The sequence below is a fragment of the Oncorhynchus mykiss genome, chromosome 9, assembly GCF_013265735.2.
Source record: "Oncorhynchus mykiss isolate Arlee chromosome 9, USDA_OmykA_1.1, whole genome shotgun sequence".
NCBI lineage: Eukaryota > Metazoa > Chordata > Actinopteri > Salmoniformes > Salmonidae > Oncorhynchus > Oncorhynchus mykiss.
The window spans coordinates 73,143,962-73,166,741 of NC_048573.1; the positions used below are offsets into that span (position 1 = coordinate 73,143,962).

At 49.1% G+C, this 22,780-nt stretch overlaps 1 protein-coding gene across 14 annotated transcripts in view; it reads right to left on the reverse strand.

Moving 5' to 3' along the window:
- The window catches only part of ubr4 (ubiquitin protein ligase E3 component n-recognin 4), a 161,348-nt gene that overhangs the window by 73,268 nt on the left and 65,300 nt on the right, over nucleotides 1-22,780 (reverse strand). For all 14 annotated transcript variants that reach the window (XM_036988970.1, XM_036988965.1, XM_036988957.1 and 11 more), the window contains 10 exons: nucleotides 20,650-20,832; nucleotides 20,302-20,460; nucleotides 19,250-19,402; nucleotides 18,717-18,944; nucleotides 18,403-18,560; nucleotides 18,051-18,222; nucleotides 14,352-14,553; nucleotides 11,169-11,332; nucleotides 10,477-10,693; nucleotides 8,567-8,783 (listed from right to left, as the gene is read on the reverse strand). In XM_036988970.1, the coding sequence (XP_036844865.1) occupies nucleotides 8,567-8,783; nucleotides 10,477-10,693; nucleotides 11,169-11,332; nucleotides 14,352-14,553; nucleotides 18,051-18,222; nucleotides 18,403-18,560; nucleotides 18,717-18,944; nucleotides 19,250-19,402; nucleotides 20,302-20,460; nucleotides 20,650-20,832 (1,853 nt within the window). The remainder of the gene's footprint in view (nucleotides 1-8,566; nucleotides 8,784-10,476; nucleotides 10,694-11,168; nucleotides 11,333-14,351; nucleotides 14,554-18,050; nucleotides 18,223-18,402; nucleotides 18,561-18,716; nucleotides 18,945-19,249; nucleotides 19,403-20,301; nucleotides 20,461-20,649; nucleotides 20,833-22,780) is intronic.

Consider the following 22,780-nt stretch of genomic DNA (forward strand, 5'->3'; position numbering starts at 1 on the left):
CAGGAGAGATATAACTATATATCACAGAGAGACAGAGGTCAGGAGAGAGATAACTATATATCACAGAGAGACTGAGGGGTCAGGAGAGAGATAACTATATATTACAGAGAGACTGAGGGGTCAGGAGAGATAACTATATATTACAGAGAGACTGAGGGGTCAGGAGAGAGATAACTATATATCACAGACAGACTGAGGGGTCAGGAGAGAGATAACTATATATCACAGAGAGACTGAGGGGTCAGGAGAGAGATAACTATATATCACAGAGAGACTGAGGGGTCAGGAGAGATATAACTATATATCACAGAGAGACTGAGGGGTCAGGAGAGAGATAACTATATATTACAGAGAGACTGAGGGGTCAGGAGAGAGATGACTATATATCACAGAGAGACTGAGGGGTCAGGAGAGAGATAACTATATATTACAGAGAGACTGAGGGGTCAGGAGAGAGATAACTATATATCACAGAGAGACTGAGGGGTCAGGAGAGAGAACTATATATTACAGAGAGACTGAGGGGTCAGGAGAGAGATAACTATATATTACAGAGAGACTGAGGGGTCAGGAGAGATAACTATATATCACAGAGAGACTGAGGGGTCAGGAGAGAGATAACTATATATTACAGAGAGACTGAGGGGTCAGGAGAGATAACTATATATCACAGAGAGACTGAGGGGTCAGGAGAGATAACTATATATTACAGAGAGACTGAGGGGTCAGGAGAGAGAACTATATATCACAGAGAGACTGAGGGGTCAGGAGAGAGAACTATATATTACAGAGAGACTGAGGGGTCAGGAGAGATATAACTATATATTACAGAGAGACTGAGGGGTCAGGAGAGAGATAACTATATATCACAGACAGACTGAGGGGTCAGGAGAGAGAACTATATATTACAGAGAGACTGAGGGGTCAGGAGAGAGATAACTATATATCACAGAGAGACTGAGGGGTCAGGAGAGAGATAACTATATATCACAGAGAGACTGAGGGGTCAGGAGAGATGACTATATATCACAGAGAGACTGAGGGGTCAGGAGAGAGAACTATATATCACAGAGAGACTGAGGGGTCAGGAGAGATATAACTATATATCACAGAGAGACTGAGGGGTCAGGAGAGAGATAACTATATATCACAGAGAGACTGAGGGGTCAGGAGAGATGACTATATATCACAGAGAGACTGAGGGGTCAGGAGAGAGATAACTATATATCACAGAGAGACTGAGGGGTCAGGAGAGATAACTATATATATATCACAGAGAGAATGAGGGGTCAGGAGAGATAACTATATATCACAGAGAGACTGAGGGGTCAGGAGAGAGATAACTATATATCACAGAGAGACTGAGGGGTCAGGAGAGAGATAACTATATATCACAGAGAGACTGAGGGGTCAGGAGAGATAACTATATATCACAGAGAGACTGAGGGGTCAGGAGAGAGATAACTATATATCACAGAGAGACTGAGGGGTCAGGAGAGAGATAACTATATATTACAGAGAGACTGAGGGGTCAGGAGAGATATAACTATATATCACAGAGAGACTGAGGGGTCAGGAGAGATATAACTATATATCACAGAGAGACTGAGGGGTCAGGAGAGATATAACTATATATCACAGAGAGACTGAGGGGTCAGGAGAGAGAACTATATATTACAGAGAGACTGAGGGGTCAGGAGAGAGATAACTATATATCACAGAGAGACTGAGGGGTCAGGAGAGATATAACTATATATCACAGAGAGACTGAGGGGTCAGGAGAGATATAACTATATATCACAGAGAGACTGAGGGGTCAGGAGAGATATAACTATATATCACAGAGAGACTGAGGGGTCAGGAGAGATAACTATATATCACAGAGAGGCTGAGGGGTCAGGAGAGAGATAACTATATATTACAGAGAGACTGAGGGGTCAGGAGAGATAACTATATATTACAGAGAGACTGAGGGGTCAGGAGAGATAACTATATATCACAGAGAGACTGAGGGGTCAGGAGAGATATAACTATATATCACAGAGAGACTGAGGGGTCAGGAGAGAGATAACTATATATCACAGACAGACCGAGGGGTCAGGAGAGAGATAACTATATATTACAGAGAGACTGAGGGGTCAGGAGAGATATAACTATATATCACAGAGAGACTGAGGGGTCAGGAGAGAGATAACTATATATCACAGAGAGACTGAGGGGTCAGGAGAGATGACTATATATCACAGAGAGACTGAGGGGTCAGGAGAGATGACTATATATCACAGAGAGACTGAGGGGTCAGGAGAGAGATAACTATATATCACAGAGAGACTGAGGGGTCAGGAGAGATATAACTATATATCACAGAGAGACTGAGGGGTCAGGAGAGAGATAACTATATATCACAGACAGACTGAGGGGTCAGGAGAGAGATAACTATATATCACAGAGAGACTGAGGGGTCAGGAGAGAGATATCTATATATCACAGAGAGACTGAGGGGTCAGGAGAGATATAACTATATATCACAGAGAGACTGAGGGGTCAGGAGAGAGATAACTATATATTACAGAGAGACTGAGGGGTCAGGAGAGAGATGACTATATATCACAGAGAGACTGAGGGGTCAGGAGAGAGATAACTATATATCACAGAGAGACTGAGGGGTCAGGAGAGAGATGACTATATATCACAGAGAGACTGAGGGGTCAGGAGAGAGATAACTATATATTACAGAGAGACTGAGGGGTCAGGAGAGAGATAACTATATATTACAGAGAGACTGAGGGGTCAGGAGAGAGATAACTATATATCACAGACAGACTGAGGGGTCAGGAGAGAGATAACTATATATCACAGAGAGACTGAGGGGTCAGGAGAGAGATAACTATATATCACAGAGAGACTGAGGGGTCAGGAGAGATATAACTATATATCACAGAGAGACTGAGGGGTCAGGAGAGAGATAACTATATATTACAGAGAGACTGAGGGGTCAGGAGAGAGATAACTATATATCACAGACAGACTGAGGGGTCAGGAGAGAGATAACTATATATCACAGAGAGACTGAGGGGTCAGGAGAGAGATAACTATATATCACAGAGAGACTGAGGGGTCAGGAGAGAGATAACTATATATCACAGAGAGACTGAGGGGTCAGGTGAGATAACTATATATCACAGAGAGACTGAGGGGTCAGGAGAGAGATGACTATATATCACAGAGAGACTGAGGGGTCAGGAGAGAGATAACTATATATCACAGAGAGACTGAGGGGTCAGGAGAGATAACTATATATCACAGAGAGACTGAGGGGTCAGGTGAGAGATAACTATATATCACAGAGAGACTGAGGGGTCAGGAGAGAGATAACTATATATTACAGAGAGACTGAGGGGTCAGGAGAGATATAACTATATAGCACAGAGAGACTGAGGGGTCAGGAGAGATATAACTATATATCACAGAGAGACTGAGGGGTCAGGAGAGATATAACTATATATCACAGAGAGACTGAGGGGTCAGGAGAGATATAACTATATATCACAGAGAGACTGAGGGGTCAGGAGAGATAACTATATATCACAGAGAGGCTGAGGGGTCAGGAGAGAGATAACTATATATTACAGGGAGACTGAGGGGTCAGGAGAGATAACTATATATTACAGAGAGACTGAGGGGTCAGGAGAGATAACTATATATCACAGAGAGACTGAGGGGTCAGGAGAGATAACTATATATTACAGAGAGACTGAGGGGTCAGGAGAGAGATAACTATATATCACAGACAGACCGAGGGGTCAGGAGAGAGATAACTATATATTACAGAGAGACTGAGGGGTCAGGAGAGAGATAACTATATATCACAGAGAGACTGAGGGGTCAGGAGAGATGACTATATATCACAGAGAGACTGAGGGGTCAGGAGAGATAACTATATATTACAGAGAGACTGAGGGGTCAGGAGAGAGATAACTATATATCACAAACAGACCGAGGGGTCAGGAGAGAGATAACTATATATTACAGAGAGACTGAGGGGTCAGGAGAGAGATAACTATATATCACAGAGAGACTGAGGGGTCAGGAGAGATGACTATATATCACAGAGAGACTGAGGGGTCAGGAGAGATGACTATATATCACAGAGAGACTGAGGGGTCAGGAGAGAGATAACTATATATCACAGAGAGACTGAGGGGTCAGGAGAGATATAACTATATATCACAGAGAGACTGAGGGGTCAGGAGAGATGACTATATATCACAGAGAGACTGAGGGGTCAGGAGAGAGATAACTATATATCACAGAGAGACTGAGGGGTCAGGAGAGATGACTATATATCACAGAGAGACTGAGGGGTCAGGAGAGAGAACTATATATCACAGAGAGACTGAGGGGTCAGGAGAGATATAACTATATATCACAGAGAGACTGAGGGGTCAGGAGAGAGATAACTATATATCACAGAGAGACTGAGGGGTCAGGAGAGATGACTATATATCACAGAGAGACTGAGGGGTCAGGAGAGAGATAACTATATATCACAGAGAGACTGAGGGGTCAGGAGAGATAACTATATATATATCACAGAGAGAATGAGGGGTCAGGAGAGATAACTATATATCACAGAGAGACTGAGGGGTCAGGAGAGAGATAACTATATATCACAGAGAGACTGAGGGGTCAGGAGAGAGATAACTATATATCACAGAGAGACTGAGGGGTCAGGAGAGATAACTATATATCACAGAGAGACTGAGGGGTCAGGAGAGAGATAACTATATATCACAGAGAGACTGAGGGGTCAGGAGAGAGATAACTATATATTACAGAGAGACTGAGGGGTCAGGAGAGATATAACTATATATCACAGAGAGACTGAGGGGTCAGGAGAGATATAACTATATATCACAGAGAGACTGAGGGGTCAGGAGAGATATAACTATATATCACAGAGAGACTGAGGGGTCAGGAGAGAGAACTATATATTACAGAGAGACTGAGGGGTCAGGAGAGAGATAACTATATATCACAGAGAGACTGAGGGGTCAGGAGAGATATAACTATATATCACAGAGAGACTGAGGGGTCAGGAGAGATATAACTATATATCACAGAGAGACTGAGGGGTCAGGAGAGATATAACTATATATCACAGAGAGACTGAGGGGTCAGGAGAGATAACTATATATCACAGAGAGGCTGAGGGGTCAGGAGAGAGATAACTATATATTACAGAGAGACTGAGGGGTCAGGAGAGATAACTATATATTACAGAGAGACTGAGGGGTCAGGAGAGATAACTATATATCACAGAGAGACTGAGGGGTCAGGAGAGATATAACTATATATCACAGAGAGACTGAGGGGTCAGGAGAGAGATAACTATATATCACAGACAGACCGAGGGGTCAGGAGAGAGATAACTATATATTACAGAGAGACTGAGGGGTCAGGAGAGATATAACTATATATCACAGAGAGACTGAGGGGTCAGGAGAGAGATAACTATATATCACAGAGAGACTGAGGGGTCAGGAGAGATGACTATATATCACAGAGAGACTGAGGGGTCAGGAGAGATGACTATATATCACAGAGAGACTGAGGGGTCAGGAGAGAGATAACTATATATCACAGAGAGACTGAGGGGTCAGGAGAGATATAACTATATATCACAGAGAGACTGAGGGGTCAGGAGAGAGATAACTATATATCACAGACAGACTGAGGGGTCAGGAGAGAGATAACTATATATCACAGAGAGACTGAGGGGTCAGGAGAGAGATATCTATATATCACAGAGAGACTGAGGGGTCAGGAGAGATATAACTATATATCACAGAGAGACTGAGGGGTCAGGAGAGAGATAACTATATATTACAGAGAGACTGAGGGGTCAGGAGAGAGATGACTATATATCACAGAGAGACTGAGGGGTCAGGAGAGAGATAACTATATATCACAGAGAGACTGAGGGGTCAGGAGAGAGATGACTATATATCACAGAGAGACTGAGGGGTCAGGAGAGAGATAACTATATATTACAGAGAGACTGAGGGGTCAGGAGAGAGATAACTATATATTACAGAGAGACTGAGGGGTCAGGAGAGAGATAACTATATATCACAGACAGACTGAGGGGTCAGGAGAGAGATAACTATATATCACAGAGAGACTGAGGGGTCAGGAGAGAGATAACTATATATCACAGAGAGACTGAGGGGTCAGGAGAGATATAACTATATATCACAGAGAGACTGAGGGGTCAGGAGAGAGATAACTATATATTACAGAGAGACTGAGGGGTCAGGAGAGAGATAACTATATATCACAGACAGACTGAGGGGTCAGGAGAGAGATAACTATATATCACAGAGAGACTGAGGGGTCAGGAGAGAGATAACTATATATCACAGAGAGACTGAGGGGTCAGGTGAGATAACTATATATCACAGAGAGACTGAGGGGTCAGGAGAGAGATGACTATATATCACAGAGAGACTGAGGGGTCAGGAGAGAGATGACTATATATCACAGAGAGACTGAGGGGTCAGGAGAGATAACTATATATCACAGAGAGACTGAGGGGTCAGGAGAGAGATGACTATATATCACAGAGAGACTGAGGGGTCAGGAGAGATGACTATATATCACAGAGAGACTGAGGGGTCAGGAGAGAGATGACTATATATCACAGAGAGACTGAGGGGTCAGGAGAGAGATGACTATATATCACAGACAGACCGAGGGGTCAGGAGAGAGATAACTATATATTACATAGAGACTGAGGGGTCAGGAGAGATATAACTATATATCACAGAGAGACTGAGGGGTCAGGAGAGAGATAACTATATATCACAGAGAGACTGAGGGGTCAGGAGAGATGACTATATATCACAGAGAGACTGAGGGGTCAGGAGAGATGACTATATATCACAGAGAGACTGAGGGGTCAGGAGAGAGATAACTATATATCACAGAGAGACTGAGGGGTCAGGAGAGATGACTATATATCACAGAGAGACTGAGGGGTCAGGAGAGATGACTATATATCACAGAGAGACTGAGGGGTCAGGAGAGAGATAACTATATATCACAGAGAGACTGAGGGGTCAGGAGAGATATAACTATATATCACAGAGAGACTGAGGGGTCAGGAGAGAGATAACTATATATCACAGACAGACTGAGGGGTCAGGAGAGAGATAACTATATATCACAGAGAGACTGAGGGGTCAGGAGAGAGATAACTATATATCACAGAGAGACTGAGGGGTCAGGAGAGATATAACTATATATCACAGAGAGACTGAGGGGTCAGGAGAGAGATAACTATATATTACAGAGAGACTGAGGGGTCAGGAGAGAGATGACTATATATCACAGAAAGACTGAGGGGTCAGGAGAGAGATAACTATATATCACAGAGAGACTGAGGGGTCAGGAGAGAGATGACTATATATCACAGAGAGACTGAGGGGTCAGGAGAGATGACTATATATCACAGAGAGACTGAGGGGTCAGGTGAGATAACTATATATCACAGAGAGACTGAGGGGTCAGGAGAGAGATGACTATATATCACAGAGAGACTGAGGGGTCAGGAGAGAGATGACTATATATCACAGAGAGACTGAGGGGTCAGGAGAGATAACTATATATCACAGAGAGACTGAGGGGTCAGGAGAGAGATGACTATATATCACAGAGAGACTGAGGGGTCAGGAGAGATGACTATATATCACAGAGAGACTGAGGGGTCAGGAGAGAGATGACTATATATCACAGAGAGACTGAGGGGTCAGGAGAGAGATGACTATATATTACAGAGAGACTGAGGGGTCAGGAGAGAGATAACTATATATTACAGAGAGACTGAGGGGTCAGGAGAGATATAACTATATATCACAGAGAGACTGAGGGGTCAGGAGAGATATAACTATATATCACAGAGAGACTGAGGGGTCAGGAGAGATAACTATATATCACAGAGAGACTGAGGGGTCAGGAGAGATATAACTATATATCACAGAGAGACTGAGGGGTCAGGAGAGAGAACTATATATCACAGAGAGATTAAGCTCTTCAGATAATGTCATTCTACTGGTTCTAGCCTGGGTCGTGTTCATTAGGGCACTTTGTAGAAAAATGTTTTGCATGGAAAACAAAATAAGTGTGTTCTTTTGGACAAGTATGGTTGGTCAATCCGTTTCAGAGCTTTTTCTTCCGTTACACGTCTAGTGAACACGACCCACGTGCATATAGTCAAAAGGAAAGCTCCCATCATTTTCGCACCGCAATGACCCAGACGACCCGGTCTCTAGAGTCGTCGCCCATCTAGCCAAGACGCAAAATGTCATTTCAAACCGAACCACAGTGGTAGCCTAATGCCTAGCCCTAACCTTAAATTAAGACCGAAAAAAACTCATTTTTTGACTTCACACATTGAACATTTAGAATTTTTTTTTGACTTTGCAACTTGGCCATCTCGTGGAACCTGTCTCTAGTCTAGTGGACCTTTGGTTAACCTTTGAACCCTGTGGCGTTTAACACTAACCTCTCCAGCACGGTGCCGCCGGTGGAGGCTGGTGCGGCGATGTCCCCTTCGCCGGTGCCGTTGCCGGTGTTGAGGTTGGGAGAGCACACGTTGTTGACGGAGGCCGAGGGGAAGTCCTCGGGGGGCTCGTCAGGCCAGCCAAATTGCTCCTTGGTTTTACCATAGATCTTTATGGAGTCCAGCATAGTGACACCGGCCGGATCCACTGACGCTCCGACTGGAGGAATGAAGAAGAAGAAGGGAGAGGTTAGTCAGAGACATGGTGATGACCTGCCGGGTCAACTGACGCTCCGACTGGAGGAACGAAGAAGAAGAAGGGAGAGGTTAGTCAGAGACATGGCGATGCCCGGCCGGGTCAACTGACGCTCCGACTGGAGGAACGAAGAAGAAGGAGAGGTTAGTCAGAGACATGGTGATGACCTGCCGGGTCAACTGACGATCCGACTGGAGGAACGAAGAAGAAGGGAGAGGTTAGTCAGAGACATGGTGATGCCCGGCCGGGTCAGCTGACGCTCCAACTGGAGGAACGAAGAAGAAGGGAGAGGTTAGTCAGAGACTTGGTGATGCCTGGCCGGGTCAACTGACGCTCCAACTGGAGGAACGAAGAAGAAGGGAGAGGTTAGTCAGAGACTTGGTGATGCCTGGCCGGGTCAACTGACGCTCCAACTGGAGGAACGAAGAAGAAGGGAGAGGTTAGTCAGAGACTTGGTGATGCCTGGCCGGGTCAACTGACGCTCCAACTGGAGGAACGAAGAAGAAGGGAGAGGTTAGTCAGAGACATGGTGATGCCTGGCCGGGTCAACTGACGATCCGACTGGAGGAACGAAGAAGAAGGGAGAGGTTAGTCAGAGACGGTGGGCAAGGGAACATTTACATGTTTTAATTAAGCATTTGCACAGCAGATAACTTTTCACTCTCATCTTTGAAATTGTAACGTGCTGCAGGAGATCCTGTCTGACTGTTGGAAAGCTCTGTATCTGTGCACGTGTGATAATATGCATAACGTATATACTGTACACGCCTTCCAAACCCTCGTTACACAGCGTTTCAAACCCTCGTTACACAGCACGCCAAACCCTCGTTACACAGCGCGCCAAACCCTCGTTACAGAGCGCGCCAAACCCTCGTTACAGAGCGCGCCAAACCCTCGTTACACAGCGCTCCAAACCCTCGTTACACAGCGCTCCAAAACCTCGTTACAGAGCTCCAAACCCTCGTTACACAGCGCGCCAAACCCTCGTTACACAGCGCTCCAAACCCTCGTTACAGAGCTCCAAACCCTCGTTACAGAGCTCCAAACCCTCGTTACAGAGCTCCAAACCCTCGTTACAGAGCTCCAAACCCTCGTTACACAGCGCTCCAAACCCTCGTTACACAGTGCTCCAAACCCTCGTTACAGAGCTCCAAACCCTCGTTACAGAGCTCCCCAAACCCTCGTTACACAGCGCTCCAAACCCTCGTTACAGAGCTCCCCAAACCCTCGTTACAGAGCTCCCCAAACCCTCGTTACAGAGCTCCAAACCCTCGTTACAGAGCTCCCCAAACCCTCGTTACAGAGCTCCAAACCCTCGTTACAGAGCTCCCCAAACCCTCGTTACACAGCGCTCCAAACCCTCGTTACAGAGCTCCCCAAACCCTCGTTACAGAGCTCCCCAAACCCTCGTTACACAGCGCTCCCCAAACCCTCGTTACACAGCGCTCCAAACCCTCGTTACACAGCGCTCCAAACCCTCGTTACACAGAGCTCCAAACCCTCGTTACACAGCGCTCCAAACCCTCGTTACAGAGCTCCAAACCCTCGTTACACAGCGCTCCAAACCCTCGTTACACAGTGCTCCAAACCCTCGTTACACAGCGCTCCAAACCCTCGTTACAGAGCTCAGTATTTTCCTGTGTTCGTGTGTCCTTACAGAAGATGGAGAGTTTCTTGTCGGCCTGCAGAGCCTCCTCCCTGGTGAAGGGGAAGTCGAACCAGCGGGACCGGGTCATGTTCACCTGCATGGTTCGCCCAAAGATCTCCAGGTAGGAGGGTGCCCGCTCGATGGCCTGCGTGCCCACCTGCACCCGCATGCCTGTCATCACCATGGAGATGTTGTTGTTGACCGTCTCCACGGTGAAGCCTCCCGGCTGGGCAGAGGGGGAAGAGATAACCACATCATTAGGATGAGAAAAAGGGGGTTCAGGATTAATGCAGTTTGAATAGCACGTACAAATACAGTATGTGTCAGTTTTCTTCCAGAAATGGTCACAACAGTCTTCCATAAAAATATATACAGTACCAGTCAAACGTTAGGACACACCTACTCATTCCAGGGTTTTTCTTTATTTTTACTATTTTCTACATTGTAGAATAATAGTGAAGACATCAAAACTATGAAATAACACATATGGAGTCATGTAGTAACCAAAAAAATGTTAAATCAAAATATATTTGAGATTCTTCAAAGTAGCCACCTTTTTGGCCTCGATGACAGCTTTGCAATAATTATGCCGGTCAATGAAAGACTTAGAAGTGGATTTTGCGTTATCCCAGAGCAGTCGAATCAAAGCCCAGAGCTGTGGCGAGTTGGAACGGAGAGGTGTGTGTGTGTGGGCATCATACCTTAGTGTTGGCGACATACATCCCAGTGGAGTTGAGTCTGTGTTTGATCTGCTGTCCGTTGTAAACCTGCAGGAGGTCGTTGCCTCCAAACTCCACCTCCGTCAGCTGTTGGTTACTCTCAAAGAAGTCCACCGGGAAGGTCACCTGACTGGAGGTACGAGTGGCTGGAACAGGGGCGGCAAGTGGAACACACCATTCGTTAGAAATCAAGTGATCGTTTTTTCTGGAACGTTCTTAGCAATATTCAAACGAGAAGAGGAGAACATCAAATCCAAAGTTTATTTGTCACGTTCGCCGAATTCAACAGGGTGTAGGTAGAACTTACAGTGAAATGCTTCCTTACAGGCTCTAACCAACAGTGCAGAAATACAGTGCCTTGCGAAAGTATTCGGCCCCCTTGAACTTTGCGACCTTTTGCCACATTTCAGGCTTCAAACATAAAGATATAAAACTGTATTTTTTTGTGAAGAATCAACAAGTGGGACACAATCATGAAGTGGAACGACATTTATTGGATATTTCAAACTTTTTTAACAAATCAAAAACTGAAAAATTGGCCGTGCAAAATTATTCAGCCCCCTTAAGTTAATACTTTGTAGCGCCACCTTTTGCTGCGATTACAGCTGTAAGTCACTTGGGATATGTCTCTATCAGTTTTGCACATCGAGAGACTGACATTTTTTCCCATTCCTCCTTGCAAAACAGCTCGAGCTCAGTGAGGTTGGATGGAGAGCATTTGTGAACATCAGTTTTCAGTTCTTTCCACAGATTCTCGATTGGATTCAGGTCTGGACTTTGACTTGGCCATTCTAACACCTGGATGTGTTTATTTTTGAACCATTCCATTGTAGATTTTGCTTTATGTTTTGGATCATTGTCTTGTTGGAAGACAAATCTCCGTCCCAGTCTCAGGTCTTTTGCAGACTCCATCAGGTTTTCTTCCAGAATGGTCCTGTATTTGGCTCCATCCATCTTCCCATCAATTTTAACCATCTTCCCTGTCCCTGCTGAAGAAAAGCAGGCCCAAACCATGATGCTGCCACCACCATGTTTGACAGTGGGGATGGTGTGTTCAGGGTGATGAGCTGTGTTGCTTTTACGCCAAACATAACGTTTTGCATTGTTGCCAAAAAGTTATATTTTGGTTTCATCTGACCAGAGCACCTTCTTCCACATGTTTGGTGTGTCTCCCAGGTGGCTTGTGGCAAACTTTAAACGACACTTTTTATGGATATCTTTAAGAAATGGCTTTCTTCTTGCCACTCTTCCATAAAGGCCAGATGTGTGCAATATACGACTGATTGTTGTCCTATGGACAGAGTCTCCCACCTCAGCTGTAGATCTCTGCAGTTCATCCAGAGTGATCATGGGCCTCTTGGCTGCATTTCTGATCAGTCTTCTCCTTGTATGAGCTGAACATTTAGAGGACGGCCAGGTCTTGGTAGATTTGCAGTGGTCTGATACTCCTTCCATTTCAATATTATCACTTGCAGAGTGCTCCTTGGGATGTTTAAAGCTTGGGAAATCTTTTTGTATCCAAATCCGGCTTTAAACTTCTTCACAACAGTATCTCGGACCTGCCTGGTGTGTTCCTTGTTCTTCATGATGCTCTCTGCGCTTTTAACGGACCTCTGAGACTATCACAGTGCAGGTGCATTTATACGGAGACTTGATTACACACAGGTGGATTGTATTTATCATCATTAGTCATTTAGGTCAACATTGGATCATTCAGAGATCCTCACTGAATTTCTGGAGAGAGTTTGCTGCACTGAAAGTAAAGGGGCTGAATAATTTTGCATGCCCAATTTTTCAGTTTTTGATTTGTTAAAAAAGTTTGAAATACCCAATAAATGTCGTTCCACTTCATGATTGTGTCCCACTTGTTGTTGATTCTGCACAAAAAAATACAGTTTTATATCTTTATGTTTGAAGCCTGAAATGTGGCAAAAGGTCGCAAAGTTCAAGGGGGCCGAATACTTTCGCAAGGCACTGTAGGTATTAGGTGAACAATAAGTAAAGAAATAAAACAACAGTAGAGGGACTGTACACGGTAGAGGGGCTGTACACGGTAGAGGGGCTGTACACGGTAGAGGGGCTGTACACGGTAGAGGGGCTGTACACGGTAGAGGGGCTGTATACGGTAGAGGGGCTCTATACGGTAGAGGGGCTCTATACGGTAGAGGGGCTCTATACGGTAGAGGGGCTGTACACGGTAGAGGGGCTGTACACGGTAGAGGGGCTGTACACGGTAGAGGGGCTGTACACGGTAGAGGGGCTGTACACGGTAGAGGGGCTGTACACGGTAGAGGGGCTGTATACGGTAGAGGGGCTCTACACGGTAGAGGGGCTGTATACGGTAGAGGGGCTGTATACGGTAGAGGGGCTGTATACGGTAGAGGGGCTGTACACGGTAGAGGGGCTGTACACGGTAGAGGGGCTGTACACGGTAGAGGGGCTGTACACGGTAGAGGGGCTCTACACGGTAGAGGGGCTGTATACGGTAGAGGGGCTGTATACGGTAGAGGGGCTGTATACGGTAGAGGGGCTCTATACGGTAGAGGGGCTCTATACGGTAGAGGGGCTCTATACGGTAGAGGGGCTCTATACGGTAGAGGGGCTCTATACGGTAGAGGGGCTCTATACGGTAGAGGGGCTCTATACGGTAGAGGGGCTCTATACGGTAGAGGGGCTCTATAAAAGTACACTTTCTGGAGAAAATGTGTGTGTGTGATTTATTCAGTTGACTAAAGCATTTTGACTAAACTGGCACCGGTAACCTGGAAAAACAAACTGAATGAGTGACGTGAAAGGAAAGGATTTGGAGGACAGACAGACAGACAGACAGACAGAGAGGGAGCGAGACAAACAGACAGAGAGCGAGGGAGCGAGAGACAGACAGACAGACAGCGAGACAGACAGCGAGACAGACAGACAGCGAGACAGACAGACAGCGAGACAGACAGACAGCGAGACAGACAGACAGCGAGACAGACAGACAGCGAGACAGACAGACAGCGAGACAGACAGACAGCGAGACAGACAGACAGCGAGACAGACAGACAGACAGCGAGGGAGCGAGACAGACAGCGAGGGAGCGAGACAGACAGACAGACAGCGAGGGAGCGAGACAGACAGACAGAGAGGGAGTGAGACAGACAGACGCTGTTTAGTTTAACCCACTTGCGGCAGCAGCCTTGCGTTTCCTGACAGGCTTCATGATGGAGATGCCGGAGCAGGGCTGCAGGGAGGGCTGGAGCCAATAGGAGGTGTTGTCTACGTTAGCCATGTAGATCCTCAGAGAGCCGTCCTCACACAGCAGGATCATGGTGGTTCGCTGCTGCTCGTTAGACGCTGTGTGACGGATAGCTACCATGTCCTGGATCTGACGGGAGGAGACAGGAGTATTAGTGGTGTATGTGTGTGTCTCAGTGGGATGGGTGTGGGTGTGTGGCTCGTGTGGGTGAGTGGCTCTGTGGGGTGGGTTGGTGTGTGGCTCTGTGGGGTGGGTTGGTGTGTGGCTCTGTGGGGTGGGTTGGTGTGTGGCTCTGTGGGGTTGGTTGGTGTGTGGCTCTGTGGGGTTGGTTGGTGTGTGGCTCTGTGGGGTTGGTTGGTGTGTGGCTCTGTGGGGTGGGTTGGTGTGTGGCTCTGTGGGGTGGGTTGGTGTGTGGCTCTGTGGGGTGGGTTGGTGTGTGGCTCTGTGGGGTGGGTTGGTGTGTAGCTCTGTGGGATGGGTGTGGGTGTGTGGCTCGTGTGGGTGAGTGGCTCTGTGGGGTGGGTTGGTGTGTGGCTCAGTGGGGTGGGTTGGTGTGTGGCTCTGTGGGGTGGGTTGGTGTGTGGCTCTGTGGGGTGGGTTGGTGTGTGGCTCTGTGGGGTGGGTTGGTGTGTGGCTCTGTGGGGTGGGTTGGTGTGTGGCTCTGTGGGGTGGGTTGGTGTGTGGCTCTGTGGGGTGGGTTGGTGTGTGGCTCTGTGGGGTGGGTTGGTGTGTGGCTCTGTGGGGTTGGTTGGTGTGTGGCTCTGTGGGGTTGGTGTGTGGCTCTGTGGGATGGGTGTGGGTGTGTGGCTCGTGTGGGTGAGTGGCTCTGTGGGGTGGGTTGGTGTGTGGCTCTGTGGGGTTGGTGTGTGGCTCTGTGGGGTGGGTTGGTGTGTGGCTCTGTGGGGTGGGTTGGTGTGTGGCTCTGTGGGGTGGGTTGGTGTGTGGCTCTGTGGGGTGGGTTGGTGTGTGGCTCTGTGGGGTGGGTTGGTGTGTGGCTCTGTGGGGTGGGTTGGTGTGTGGCTCTGTGGGGTGGGTTGGTGTGTGGCTCTGTGGGGTGGGTTGGTGTGTGGCTCTGTGGGGTGGGTTGGTGTGTGGCTCTGTGGGGTGGGTTGGTGTGTGGCTCTGTGGGGTGGGTTGGTGTGTGGCTCTGTGGGGTGGGTTGGTGTGTGGCTCTGTGGGGTGGGTTGGTGTGTGGCTCTGTGGGGTGGGTTGGTGTGTGGCTCAGTGGGGTGGGTTGGTGTGTGGCTCAGTGGGGTGGGTTGGTGTGTGGCTCTGTGGGATGGGTGTGGCTCAGTGGGGTGGGTTGGTGTGTGGCTCTGTGGGGTGGGTTGGTGTGTGGCTCAGTGGGGTGGGTTGGTGTGTGGCTCTGTGGGGTGGGTTGGTGTGTGGCTCTGTGGGGTGGGTTGGTGTGTGGCTCAGTGGGGTGGGTTGGTGTGTGGCTCTGTGGGGTGGGTTGGTGTGTGGCTCTGTGGGGTGGGTTGGTGTGTGGCTCAGTGGGGTGGGTTGGTGTGTGGCTCTGTGGGGTGGATTGGTGTGTGGTTCTGTGGGGTGGGTTGGTGTGTGGCTCTGTGGGGTGGGTGTGGCTCAATGGGGTGGGTTGGTGTGTGGCTCTGTGGGGTGGGTGTGGCTCAATGGGGTGGGTTGGTGTGTGGCTCTGTGGGGTGGGTTGGTGTGTGGCTCAGTGGGGTGGGTTGGTGTGTGGCTCAGTGGGGTGGGTTGGTGTGTGGCTCAGTGGGGTGGGTTGGTGTGTGGCTCAGTGGGGTGGGTTGGTGTGTGGCTCAGTGGGGTGGGTTGGTGTGTGGATCTGTGGGGTGGGTGTGGCTCAATGGGGTGGGTTGGTGTGTGGCTCTGTGGGGTGGGTTGGTGTGTGGCTCTGTGGGGTGGGTTGGTGTGTGGCTCTGTGGGGTGGGTTGGTGTGTGGCTCTGTGGGGTGGGTTGGTGTGTGGCTCTGTGGGGTGGGTTGGTGTGTGGCTCTGTGGGGTGGGTTGGTGTGTGGCTCTGTGGGGTTGGTTGGTGTGTGGCTCTGTGGGGTGGGTTGGTGTGTGGCTCAGTGGGGTGGGTTGGTGTGTGGCTCTGTGGGGTGGGTTGGTGTGTGGCTCTGTGGGGTGGATTGGTGTGTGGCTCAGTGGGGTGGGTTGGTGTGTGGCTCTGTGGGGTGGGTTGGTGTGTGGCTCTGTGGGGTGGGTTGGTGTGTGGCTCTGTGGGGTGGATTGGTGTGTGGCTCAGTGGGGTGGGTTGGTGTGTGGCTCTGTGGGGTGGGTTGGTGTGTGGCTCAGTGGGGTGGGTTGGTGTGTGGCTCTGTGGGGTGGGTTGGTGTGTGGCTCTGTGGGGTGGGTTGGTGTGTGGCTCTGTGGGGTGGGTTGGTGTGTGGCTCTGTGGGGTGGGTTGGTGTGTGGCTCTGTGGGGTGGGTTGGTGTGTGGCTCTGTGGGGTGGGTTGGTGTGTGGCTCAGTGGGGTGGGTTGGTGTGTGGCTCTGTGGGGTGGATTGGTGTGTGGCTCTGTGGGGTGGGTTGGTGTGTGGCTCTGTGGGGTGGGTGTGGCTCAATGGGGTGGGTTGGTGTGTGGCTCTGTGGGGTGGGTGTGGCTCAATGGGGTGGGTTGGTGTGTGGCTCTGTGGGGTGGGTTGGTGTGTGGCTCAGTGGGGTGGGTTGGTGTGTGGCTCAGTGGGGTGGGTTGGTGTGTGGCTCAGTGGGGTGGGTTGGTGTGTGGCTCAGTGGGGTGGGTTGGTGTGTGGCTCAGTGGGGTGGGTTGGTGTGTGGCTCTGTGGGGTGGGTGTGGCTCAATGGGGTGGGTTGGTGTGTGGCTCTGTGGGGTGGGTTGGTGTGTGGCTCTGTGGGGTGGGTTGGTGTGTGGCTCTGTGGGGTGGGTTGGTGTGTGGCTCTGTGGGGTGGGTTGGTGTGTGGCTCTGTGGGGTTGGTTGGTGTGTGGCTCTGTGGGGTGGGTTGGTGTGTGGCTCAGTGGGGTGGGTTGGTGTGTGGCTCTGTGGGGTGGGTTGGTGTGTGGCTCTGTGGGGTGGATTGGTGTGTGGCTCTGTGGGGTGGATTGGTGTGTGGCTCTGTGGGGTGGATTGGTGTGTGGCTCTGTGGGGTGGGTTGGTGTGTGGCTCTGTGGGGTGGATTGGTGTGTGGCTCTGTGGGGTGGATTGGTGTGTGGCTCTGTGGGGTGGATTGGTGTGTGGCTCTGTGGGGTGGGTTGGTGTGTGGCTCTGTGGGGTGGGTTGGTGTGTGGCTCTGTGGGGTGGGTTGGTGTGTGGCTCTGTGGGGTGGGTGTGGCTCAATGGGGTGGGTTGGTGTGTGGCTCTGTGGGGTGGGTTGGTGTGTGGCTCTGTGGGGTGGGTTGGTGTGTGGCTCTGTGGGGTGGGTTGGTGTGTGGCTCTGTGGGGTGGGTGTGGCTCAATGGGGTTCTCTCTCCTTGCCTCCTCCTCAAAACACAGAAGACCTGAAGTCCAATGCCTTTAGAGAAGGAAGTAAGAGAGGAATGGAGGAAAGACAAACTGAGAAAGAGTATGTTTATTGGGCTCTGATATGCTACCTTAGAAGGCAGGGTCTTCATTTCCTGGATGAGGAAGGTGTCAGGTTTGACCATGATGACCAGAGTGTGTGTGTGTGTGTGTGTGTGTACTATACCTTAGCCTTAGCGGGCAGGGTCTTGATCTCCTGGATGAGGAAGGTGTCAGGTTTGACCATGATGACCAGTGGAATACCAGTAGTCTGCTGGACGCAGCACACCAGGCCTGGGTGGTTCATCACCTCAGACCACTGGCACAGAGCTGGAGACGTCTTACTGCCCCCATTAGAGCTGGAGAGACGGAGAACGTTAAGATACATCGAAAAAATTAAATTATTAATAACTCCTGACAAATGTTGTCCAATTACAACAAGTGGTGTATAATTCTAACTATCCAGTTGTCTACTTACTTAATACAAAAATAAATAAAAAATTGAAAAAGTTCATCAGTACTCCGTTGGTTCTCCTTACCCTTTGACGTTGATGGTGAAGAGTCTCTGTACGTCGGTGGTGCTGCGACTGACGGTGGCAGCGAACGACTTGCCCTGGCTGTAGCTGAAGAACAGCATCTGGAGAACGTGGCTGTAGTACACCGATACACCGCCGCCAGCAACCTGACCGTTACTGTCCTGGAAGGACAGAGAGAGACCAGTCAGAACAGCAGCGTCTGGAAACCATGGCTGTAACACTCCTCTGCCACCCAGCCCCTCTACCGTCTCTGTTTTTAAAAAGTTAAAGAGAAACTATTTGAAGGATTTCTGCGTTCAACCCAGGTGTGTTTGTACCTTAAGGTCCTGGTGGCTGATCTCCAGGACTGAGGTAACATAGAAGGGTCCGTGTTGGGCGCTGGACGACTCGTCCATGACCTGTGTGTACATGTAGCCAGCAGAGGACATGATGACGATGATGCTCTTCCCTTCCTCGTTGAACAGGAAGGTGGCGTCACGGATCTTGGAGCTCGGCAGCAGGAAGTAGTACACAGGGCTCAGAGCGTCCACTGACAGGTCATAGATCTAACAGGAGAGAAGAAGAAGAAGAAGAGTCTCACCAATCAACACTGTTATGCAAATCAACCCTTCTATTCCATTCATTCTTCTATTGAAAGACAAAAGGACCAACAAAGAGATGATTTTCCATTCTGCTCTGCTCTGTTCTGTTAGTGTTTTTACAGTCAGGTCCTTGTCTAAGGCATGCACGTTATACTACCTCAAGAGCTGGATAAAAAAAAGATTAGCCCAGGAATTTGTCACAATTTTTTTTTTTGTATCTACATTTGAAGCAATCACTTAGCAAACTGTATAAAGAGCTGATGTGGTACCTTGACGAAGTCCGCCGTGATGATGGCCAGCTCCGTCTGGGAGCCAGGCAGCCAGATAGCCTTGATGATGAAGTTCCCAGTAGCCAGCTGAGGGTGCAGCACCAGGTGTTCTGACACTGAGCCTGTACTACTGAACGTCAGCACGTGGCAGTCCTGAACGAGAGAGAGAGAGAGACAGACAGCTTGGCAACATGAGGTGTGCGACTATGATTAGAAAAAGCAGCAAAAACAAGGCATTATTCCGTGATTGGGTAATATTGTCACCCATCAGACTATTCTTGATTAAATCTTGTCTTCACATAGACTAAATAATGTGTTTAATTAGTTTTGATTTAGAATGGACCATTATAATGCACCTGTATCTAAACAGGGGCAGCGGGAAAAAAATACATGTCATCTATGCACTTAAATAGTGAATGGAGGATGCTTTTCCCCTGGTTTATGTTCATGGCAGCCAGGTAGGATATACTCCTGTTGTAAAGAAAAGCAAACTACTTCATATTAGGAAAGTTGAGAAATAAATACAGTTGGCCTACCCTATAGGAAGCTGATGGGGATCCTCCTCTTTTTAACAGAGGCCATCACTTTTTTTTTCTCTCAAACAATTGCATAGCCTATAGAAAATGTTGCGTAACATGAGCATGGGCTCTCATGACATTTACATTGATGTGATTGCAACAGAGCGTGGAGTGGAATTTTACTGTGTGGCGGTAACACAGTCACTGAAACAGCCCTAGTCTGAATACTTCAGGAATGCACTGTACTGTACATATACACATATAGCTAGATAGACCCCTTGTCTCTAGATTTAGGGCCTTTCTCAATTCAATACACATATAGCTAGATAGGCCCTAAATCTAGAGACAGGGGTTCTTTCTCAATTCCTTGCATCATCTCCTCGCCTCCTTCTGAAAATGCTTTTGAGAAGAAGGTCAAAGGGGACGACCTTGAATACCTCTGCCCCCAAAAATGGTTGAGAGGGAGGCAAAGAAGACAGGAAGTGAGGAATTGTAGACATGGCTTCTGAAGACCCTGTAATGAATCTGACTAACCTTGAGTCCACAGACAGCCAGATAGTCTTCGTTGCAGGGGTTCCCAGTGAGGCTGAGCACGGTGAAGGGGACGGGAGCCGAGGCCAGACGAGTCAGGGTTAACTTCCTCTTACTGGAATCAGCCTGCTTGAGTAGAGCCGACAGCTGCAGGACGGTGATCTGGAGACGAGGGGACAGTGAGGGGAGAGGAGAGCAGAGGGTTAAGGGAACCCTGGGTCAGCACCAGACAGAAAGTGGAACCGAGCGTTCAGGTTCTGCGAAATTATCTAAAAGCACACAAAATAACATCAAGATGAAACGCTGCTTTTGAACTTTTTTAAATACAATTTAGCGCAACAATGTGCCCACCTTGCCCTTCTCGTGGCTGACGGCGAGGTGCTGGCGGCGCCCGTGGGGCGAAGACAACACACACATGGCGACGCGTCGCAGCACGTGGGCACTGATGAGCTGTCTGATGGTCTGGCCCTGGTCTCCACTGTAGTTCATACGCACGTTCTCAAAAGCTCCCTCCTGGGAACCAAGGGTAGGGACCTGGGGAGACGCAGAGGAAGAGGGCGTGTTAAGTCATGAGGAGGAGACTGGACGAAGGAGGCTCAATGGAGCATCAAATACGGCTTGGTTCTCACACTTCGCTAGGCTTAGACGTTCTTGTGCCTCCTCACGTCGACTCCTGGAGCCGAAGCAGCACAGCTGGGTTTTTGTCCCAGCTGTGTTCTACACCTTGATCAGATGAATCCGGTGTCTCACACTGCTGACCTGAATCCGGTGTCTCACACTGCTGACCTGAATCCGGTGTCTCACACTGCTGACCTGAATCCGGTGTCTCACACTGCTGACCTGAATCCGGTGTCTCACACTGCTGACCTGAATCCGGTGTCTCACACTGCTGACCTAAATCCGGTGTCTCACACTGCTGACCTGAATCCGGTGTCTCACACTGCTGACCTGAATCCGGTGTCTCACACTGCTGACCTAAATCCGGTGTCTCACACTGCTGACCTGAATCCGGTCTCTCACACTGCTGACCTGAATCCGGTCTCTCACACTGCTGACCTGAATCCGGTCTCTCACACTGCTGACCTGAATCCGGTCTCTCACACTGCTGACCTGAATCCGGTCTCTCACACTGCTGACCTGAATCCGGTCTCTCACACTGCTGACCTGAATCCGGTCTCTCACACTGCTGACCTGAATCCGGTCTCTCACACTGCTGACCTGAATCCGGTCTCTCACACTGCTGACCTGAATCCGGTCTCTCACACTGCTGACCTGAATCCGGTCTCTCACACTGCTGACCTGAATCCGGTCTCTCACACTGCTGACCTGAATCCGGTCTCTCACACTGCTGACCTGAATCCGGTCTCTCACACTGCTGACCTGTATCCGGTCTCTCACACTGCTGACCTGAATCCGGTCTCTCACACTGCTGACCTGAATCCGGTGTCTCACACTGCTGACCTGAATCCGGTGTCTCACACTGCTGACCTGAATCCGGTGTCTCACACTGCTGACCTGAATCCGGTGTCTCACACTGCTGACCTGAATCCGGTGTCTCACACTGCTGACCTGAATCCGGTGTCTCACACTGCTGACCTGAACCCGGTCTCTCACACTGCTGAACTGAATCCAGTGTCTCACACTGCTGACCTGAATCCGGTGTCTCACTGCTGACCTGAATCCGGTCTAAACACTGCTGAACTGAATCCGGTCTAAACACTGCTGACCTGAATCCGGTCTCAACACTGCTGAACTGAATCCGGTGTCTCACTGCTGACCTGAATCCGGTCTAAACACTGCTGAACTGAATCCGGTCTAAACACTGCTGACCTGAATCCGGTCTAAACACTGCTGACCTGAATCCGGTCTCAACACTGCTGAACTGAATCCGGTGTCTCACTGCTGAACTGAATCCGGTCTAAACACTGCTGAACTGAATCCGGTGTCTCACTGCTGAACTGAATCCGGTCTAAACACTGCTGAACTGAATCCGGTCTAAACACTGCTGAACTGAATCCGGTGTCTCACTGCTGAACTGAATCCGGTCTAAACACTGCTGACCTGAATCCGGTCTCAACACTGCTGAACTGAATCCGGTGTCTCACTGCTGAACTGAATCCGGTCTAAACACTGCTGAACTGAATCCGGTCTAAACACTGCTGAACTGAATCCGGTGTCTCAACACTGCTGAACTGAATCCGGTGTCTCACACTGCTGAACTGAATCTGGTGTCTCACTGCTGACCTGAATCCGGTGTCTAAACACTGCTGACCTGAATCCGGTGTCTCAACACTGCTGAACTGAATCCGGTGTCTCAACACTGCTGAACTGAATCCGGTGTCTAAACACTGCTGACCTGAATCCGGTGTCTCAACACTGCTGACCTGAATCCGGTGTCTCAACACTGCTGAACTGAATCCGGTCTAAACACTGCTGAACTGAATCCGGTGTCTCACTGCTGAACTGAATCCGGTCTAAACAC